Source organism: Harpegnathos saltator, unplaced genomic scaffold, assembly GCF_003227715.2.
Source record: "Harpegnathos saltator strain DR-91 unplaced genomic scaffold, Hsal_v8.6 scaffold781, whole genome shotgun sequence".
Taxonomy (NCBI): Eukaryota; Metazoa; Arthropoda; class Insecta; order Hymenoptera; family Formicidae; genus Harpegnathos; species Harpegnathos saltator.
In genome coordinates, this window is record NW_020230628.1 from 82501 (window position 1) to 89646 (window position 7146).

Consider the following 7146-nt stretch of genomic DNA (forward strand, 5'->3'; position numbering starts at 1 on the left):
CATTTCGGCGAATCGCAGCATCCAAGCGGGCGACCGGGCCGTCCGAGGGTCTCATCACCTGGGACGTGATCCGCACCAAGTTGCCGTGGCGGCTGGTCTTCCTGTTGGGCAGCGGCTTCGCCATCTCGAAGGCCAACAGCGTCTCGGGCTTCGCCAGGAGACTCGGCCAGGCTCTGATGCCGTTGAAGGAACTGCCTCCTCTACTGATGCTCACTCTCGTCCTGGTGTTCGTCAGCACGATGACGGAGTTCACGTCGAACGTCGGCACGGCGAACATACTTCTGCCGATCGTCGCTCACATGGTGAGGTGGATTCGCGCGAACGCTCCGACACTCCGAGAGCGGCACTGTCATCGCTCACTGTTTTCGCTCTCTCCCAAGTGCTCGGCGATGGAGATACACCCGCTGTACCTGATGATGCCGGTGACCCTCATGTGCTCGTATGCCTTCAGACTGCCGGTCGCTACGCCGCCGAACGCGATCGTCAGCATCAGCGGCCACATACCGACTAGCGCGCTGATAGCAGCCGGCTGCTTCCCGGCGGTCTACAGCGTGATCGTGCAGGTTATCTTCTTCCCTACCTGGGGAGTCTTCATCTACGGCATCAGGGAATTCCCCGACTGGGCGCGGAAGTCATGATCCGATCTCGTCGCGCCGCAACGTCATTGACAATAACCGACCGTGAGAGGAGTATTCTATTATCTGTCGCGCGTCTCGCGTCGTTGCAGTCGTAATCGCGTCGCAACGACACAATTAAACATAATTAAACGAGATGTATCGAATAATTATTGTAACATAAATAAACGTTGAACAACACACATCATTCTGCTGTCGTCGATGATAAACAACGAGTGAATAAACGGTAATAACGACCGCTCTCTGGCTGATGCGATGGAAGAAGGTAGCAAGTCGTGTCGTAACTTACGGTCATGATAAATCCGCCTCCGTCTAGCAGCTTTACATTCAGCCTGCCAACCCAGCCCATCAGTACCGCCGGTCTTTGTCATACGAATTTCGCCTTCCAGCTAGCAGGCCGTGAGGGTGTGTCGTTTTGTTGCGCCGTTGTTTCTCATTCTTCGTAATTTGCCCGGCCGGGAGTCTCCGGTGAATCACCCCGACGCTGACGACTACAGCTTGAGTAGGGGCGTAGCTAGAAAAAATGGAGAAGAGCGCCGTAGGAAAACAGTCTCGAATTGCGCGACGCCGAGACTTGGCGTGGGTGGTTGCGACGAGAAAAATCTGACGGATTGTCAAACAAATCTGAAGTAATTAAACGTGAGATATGCGGCCGCACGCGGCGGAGGGGATAACTACAGCGAGTCGTCTTATGTCTCGCGTCAACTTTCAACATCGCCGTGAATTGAATTTGACGTTGACGCGTGATACCTGTTCCGCCGGTCAACGAATTATTCTCAACGCAAATTATTTCTCGCGCACGAGAAGCGCGTTCGAGCCCTGAGCAACAATATGGCCGATGCAGCTGGGTAAGCCCGAAACGAAAGTTTCATCTCCGACTTCCGACCGAACTCTCGAGTCTCACCTCTCGTAATTTTATATACGTAGAATTTGCTTCATCACAGGATGACAAAATTGTTGTTCTAAATCTGCGCGCGCGCGCGCATGCAATGTACAGCCTCGTTTGATTTACTTTGTCGTTAATTTTTCGGGAGACCCAACCTCGAGAGCTATACGTGTATCGTGTGACTTGACGAAATCGGGACGCTCAAGAACTTTGCAATTAGGCCCGAGGACACCAAGCTGAGACTGACCTGGCGATTCGTCAAGACCTACCGCAAGATTATCTTCGCTGTCTGCTGGGCCATCTTTCCCATACCCTTGATCGTGATTTACGACTCCCTGGTATTCTCTTCCCTCATCATCCGTTGATCCTTCAATTTCTCAAGTCCCACGTTTAAAACTCGCCAGCGACGATCGATCGATTTTTCAACTTTCCAAACTGCGTAGGAAATCCGATGTGCTTACGTGGTGTTGCTGATGGCAGGGTACTGGGTGAGCGAGTGCTTCCCTATGGCGGTGACATCCCTGATTCCCATAGTGCTCTTCCCGTCTCTCGGGATACTCGACACGATAGACACCTGCACTTGTTACATGAACGACACCATAATGGTGTTTATCGGCGGTTTGATCCTTGCTGTCGCCATCGAGCACTGCAATCTGCACATGAGAATCGCCCTCGGGGTCGTCAAAATGGTCGGCTTCAGTCACGCGAAGCTACTCGGTGGCCTCTGCGCGGTGACGACCTTGATATCCATGTGGGTGTCAAACACCGCGGCCACTGCCATGATGGTGCCCATTATTTTCGCCGTTCTACGAGAGCTGGAACAAGTATTAGTCGATTGACTAACGTCTTCTCTCTCTCTCTCTCTCTCTCATCTCAACATAATTGCCTTGCAAAATTCGCCCCAGCTGCGAAATGTCTCTATACTTGAAGAGCATAATTATATACTTCGATATCATCGAGAGTTATTTATTATTTAAAAGTTACTATTTAAATCATATTACTCATTGCAGATAATATAAATTAATATATTTACATATAAAGGATATATATATTAGGATATATATATATATCTGTAATATATATTTACACACACGTATACAGGGTGTCTTAAAAATACCGCAACCCCGCCGGATAACTTTGCAGGATCAAGTTTTCGTGAAAAGCTTTAAGTACAAAAGTTGTAGGAAATCGAGTAACGGACTTGACGGTGACCTCAAATTTGATCTTGACCTTGATCTTCAAGGTCATTTGAAGGTCAACTTGCGTTTTTTAAATGGGAATCCCTATTTTTTATTACACTATCTTTTTTTACCAATTAATTCGAACAAATTTTGTCTGAAATATTTTTTTATTTGCCTAATATTTTTTGAGACATTTGAGGAAAACTTGATCCTGCAAAGTTATCCGGGGGTATTTTTAAGACACCCTGTATATGTGCCGTACGTACAAATAATGATATATGTATCAGAGTTGATCCTCTCTTCTGCACCGCCGTGTTTAATTATTACGTACGTACGTTTGTGCAGGCAGGACACAGCGCGGTGTTCCAGACAGAAACGGACCCCGAGAGGCCGGACGTTCCGGGGTGAGTAAATTGAATATTCATCGCGCGATCGCGATGGACGGTCTCTTCAATGATAATAACATCTCCAGCGAAATAAGACCGACGAGGGTGACGAGAGCGTACATGCTGGCAGCGGCTTACTGTTCCACATTCGGCGGCACGGGGACGTTGGTGGGAACCGGCACGAATTTGACTTTCAAAGGGATTTACGAGAGCATATTCCCCACCGCCGAGACAATTAGCTTCACACACTGGATGATCGCGTCCTTTCCCCAGATGGTCATCAATTCTTTCCTCACGTGGCTGTACCTGCGAATTGCTTACCTGGGGTATCTGAGGCCGCGCAGTAAGGACGCTCAGCTAGCGGCGATCGGGGCGGAGGGTGAAGCCATCACTCGTCAAGTAAGATTGTTATAACGCCATCTGAGAACAAGAAAAGGACGTTAATTTCGTTAATCGTCCGCGATTCTCTCAGGTTATACAAGAGAAATACAAGGACCTGGGCCCGTTATCCTTCCACGAGTCGGGAGTGACCGTCTTGTTCATCATGTGCGTGTTACTTTGGATATTCCGCAAGCCTGAATTCATCGTAGGATGGGCGGAATTGCTCACCGATGTGTTGGTATCTTCTTATGATAATTCCCCAAGGCGTGATATCGAGATACGTTTGATTCCAAGTACAAAAATAAACGTATAGAGAACTCAAGGACTCGGTGCCGGTGATATTCGTCTCTATCCTGATGTTCTTCATCCCCAAGGACCCCAGCTTCATTCACAGTTTCAGCCGAGATCGTAAGAAATCGCGTTATCCTGTTATCAACCCTCGGAATTCGATAATTCCTACAAATTATTAAGAATAACGACGCGCGACATACTTCCAAGGTTTCAACTTTCACATTTTGGAAAAATTCGAAAACAACGCATATGCATCTTCCTCTTTGCAAAATATCACGAGTATCTTTCTTTGCTTTCCCAAAGTTTCTCAAAAGTTCTCAAAAAGTGAAAAGTGAAAAAGTGCTTTTTAGAAAATGAAAGAACACGTGCAGTAATACAAATTCGCGAGCCAGCCAGTCGATGGTGTTGAAAGTCGTAAAATCCACAGCCGCCAAGAGACCAAAGAGCTCCTCGGAAGGCTTGATGACGTGGAAGATCATCGAGACGAAAATGCCGTGGGGCTTGATATTCCTGCTGGGCGGTGGATTTGCGATCTCGAGGGGGACCGTCAATTCTTGCCTGGCGAAAAAGGTCGGCGAGTCTATGCTACCGTTGCAGCATCTGCCACCCATCGTGATCCTCTTCCTGGTGTGTCTTCTCATCGGCACCATAACGGAGTTCACCTCGAATGTGGGCATTGCGAATATCACCTTGCCGGTGATAGCTCAGATGGTGAGCTGAAAATCAATTGCACTCGCGAGTTACAAACGACGGGATGGTTTCTTCTGGGTGTAAAGGGAAAAAGTATTGTTGTCGCATATGTGTGACGCTTGTAGCTGGTGGCGTTAGAAACTCTAGGTTTCTGTGCGAGGAACTGTGCGTCGATCTCCCTGCGGAACATCGCAAAAGAACAACGTCTTCTCGCGCGCATACATACATACATACACACATACAGACAGACATACATGTAGATACAATTTTATTCTTCTATACATATGTGCAGCATTTCGTGTTATTTCAGTCGCAGGCAACTTGACACTTCACTCTGCCTTTCAGTGCGTGGTGATGAAATTGCATCCGATGTACCTGATGGTGCCCGCCACGCTCATGTGTTCGTTCTCGTTCCGCCTTCCGGTCGGAACACCGCCGAACGCGATCATAGCCACCCAGGGGCACATCCCGACCAAGTGGTTAATAACCGGAGGCTTCGCGCCCGCGATTTATAGTCTGATAGTTCAGGTCATTCTATTTCCGACGTGGGGCGTTTACGTCTTCGGGATCAGCGATTTCCCCGAGTGGGCCGTGCCTCAAATGCTCAACGCAAACGTGCGCTGCGCGGTTCCATAATTGATGGCAATTGTAATATGTGACATTTAACATCTCGACATTAGTACAATTAGTTACAAATAATATTACGTGCATTTCATGGAAAAGTTATTCCCGAAAAAATTACCTAATGTTGGGCACTGATGTATTGCACTTTACAAATAAATACACTTACAACGTACACAGAATAATATTGTGTTGCAGAATAATAGTATGTTACAATGGATGATGAATATTGGTAGTACTGTAAGTAAAATTAAGTATGAAATATTGAGCGACGGAGGGATAAATGTACAAATCAAGCTCACTTGCGCATCGGATTCTGCAAATATAAAGATTCTTACAAAGTAAAACATACTTTTCAAACTATCATTCTAGATAAAAGTACAGATAATATACGTAATAATTTTACAAATCTAATTTTCTGCCTGATAAAATTAAACCGACCACTACTACACTTAATCGCTGTTCGCAATGCTTGTTTCCAATGTACAAATTAAATCTGTAATAAAATATATACCGATTGTTTTCATTCTACAAAAACGTTTCTCTCTCTTAATATTTTACCTATATATTTGTACATATTTTGTATGCAGGCAGCACAGCGTAAGCAGAAAATTGCAACTTTGTAAGAAAAATGCACACATGCCTCACTTTTTTATATAGAGAAAGATCTATGTAGAAACATATCACTAAGATTCATAACAATTTTCAATATAAAGATTTAATACGGAAAGTATTAATGTGATATAAATGATATAATATCCGTATCATCCGTTGTTTATTTATATCCTCATAGAGGATAGAGCAGGACTACACCCTCTAACAGGTATAATAAATCGCATTCTCCAATATAGATGTTATTTCTAACAAAAGTGTTATAGCAGTATATATAAACTAGTACTCTTTTTACAATATATATAAACTAGAATCTTCTCACACAGTCCACATATTTGCATTATCTCGTGCTATACAGCCATGCTATGTAACCCTTTTTTAAAGTTTTTCAATATAACGAATCGTTTGGCCATCAAACAGCGATGACTTCTAAGTGGGCGGATGAGGCTTCAACCCAGGAGATTCGCTTTTTTTCGGATTAGCATTGATTTCCTGTTGTTCTTGTCTCCGATGTCTCAACATTGTAGACAGTACTCCATTGAAACTAGCAGTTTTCTTTTTAGCGCTACCCTTTGGAGTGCTTTCACCTACTCTGCGAACGGGCAGTCTTGGTGATATCTCGTCCATAAAATCGAAATCGGATTTTTCTTCGGTCCTATAACATTATGTTTGTCAGTATGAAACTTCATTAAACCATGCCTATAAATTTACTTCAGATTTAAAGAAATTATAAAGCGCTCTATAAAGCGCTTACTTGTATTCTTGAGATCCGTGCTCCTGTTGTCGATTGTTTGAAGGAAGTGGGGAGGGTCCTCGCCTACCAGGACACTTCCACTCAAGTTCTAAGACACGGTTGTTAGTATCCATGCCCTCGATTAACGTAAGTATATCTTCAGCCTTTATGTTCCATTCACGCTGTATAAATGGAGAAGATGTATACATTAATCGACGACGAAATGTGAGAAAATTCAAACTTTGAACCTACAACTACGAGTGTAATAATCGATATGTTTAAAAAATCCGACGTATCTTACTTTTGCATCCACATCATATTTCTCATCATCAGAACACTCCACAGACCAGTCTTCCTCATTGCGTTCCATTGTTTTTATTAAATAATAGAAAATTAACAGTAAACAACACTGTCAGTTTATTCAAAATGTATAGTGGAACATACGCATTGTGAGGTTATAATTTATTCGTGGCTATTTCTCATTTACATGACTGTCCCTCGTATCGAGATCCACATCCTTCCTTCCACGTGTGAGATGTAGCGCGTTTGTTCTATAATAATTCCACTATTCTTCTGTAAATTATAATTACATGACACATGCACACAGAACATCGAACGATAGCCGTTCATGGCTACAGGTTTAGGTTAAGTTGAATTAGCGCCGTTGGCATCATCATGAGCGCGCGGATAACATCGTACGCGACATTACCAACACGTGCATTAATTATTC

General features: G+C 44.5%; 3 protein-coding genes across 3 annotated transcripts in view; 2 read left to right on the plus strand and 1 right to left on the minus strand.

Annotated features, from left to right (window-relative positions):
- LOC105187995 (protein I'm not dead yet-like) overlaps positions 1–810 on the plus strand; it is a 3602-nt gene extending 2792 nt beyond the window's left edge. The window contains 2 exon segments of the mRNA XM_025306468.1: positions 19–302; positions 381–810. Coding sequence (XP_025162253.1) covers positions 19–302; positions 381–638 — 542 coding nt within the window. The 3' untranslated portion in view covers positions 639–810.
- Positions 811–1466: 656 nt separating this feature from the next.
- LOC105187994 (protein I'm not dead yet-like) lies at positions 1467–5891 on the plus strand. Its single transcript, XM_025306469.1, has 11 exons — positions 1467–1483; positions 1703–1859; positions 1965–2351; positions 2665–2764; positions 3048–3487; positions 3561–3703; positions 3783–3877; positions 4188–4471; positions 4796–5065; positions 5270–5311; positions 5865–5891. The coding sequence occupies exons 1-11, from the start codon at positions 1467–1469 to the stop codon at positions 5889–5891; spliced, it is 1962 nt and encodes a 653-aa protein (XP_025162254.1).
- On the minus strand, positions 4702–7146 carry Pa1 (PTIP binding protein Pa1). Its single transcript, XM_011149176.3, has 3 exons — positions 6718–7146; positions 6438–6598; positions 4702–6338 (listed from the first exon to the last, which is right to left on the minus strand). The coding sequence occupies exons 1-3, from the start codon at positions 6784–6786 to the stop codon at positions 6113–6115; spliced, it is 456 nt and encodes a 151-aa protein (XP_011147478.1). The 5' UTR covers positions 6787–7146; the 3' UTR covers positions 4702–6112.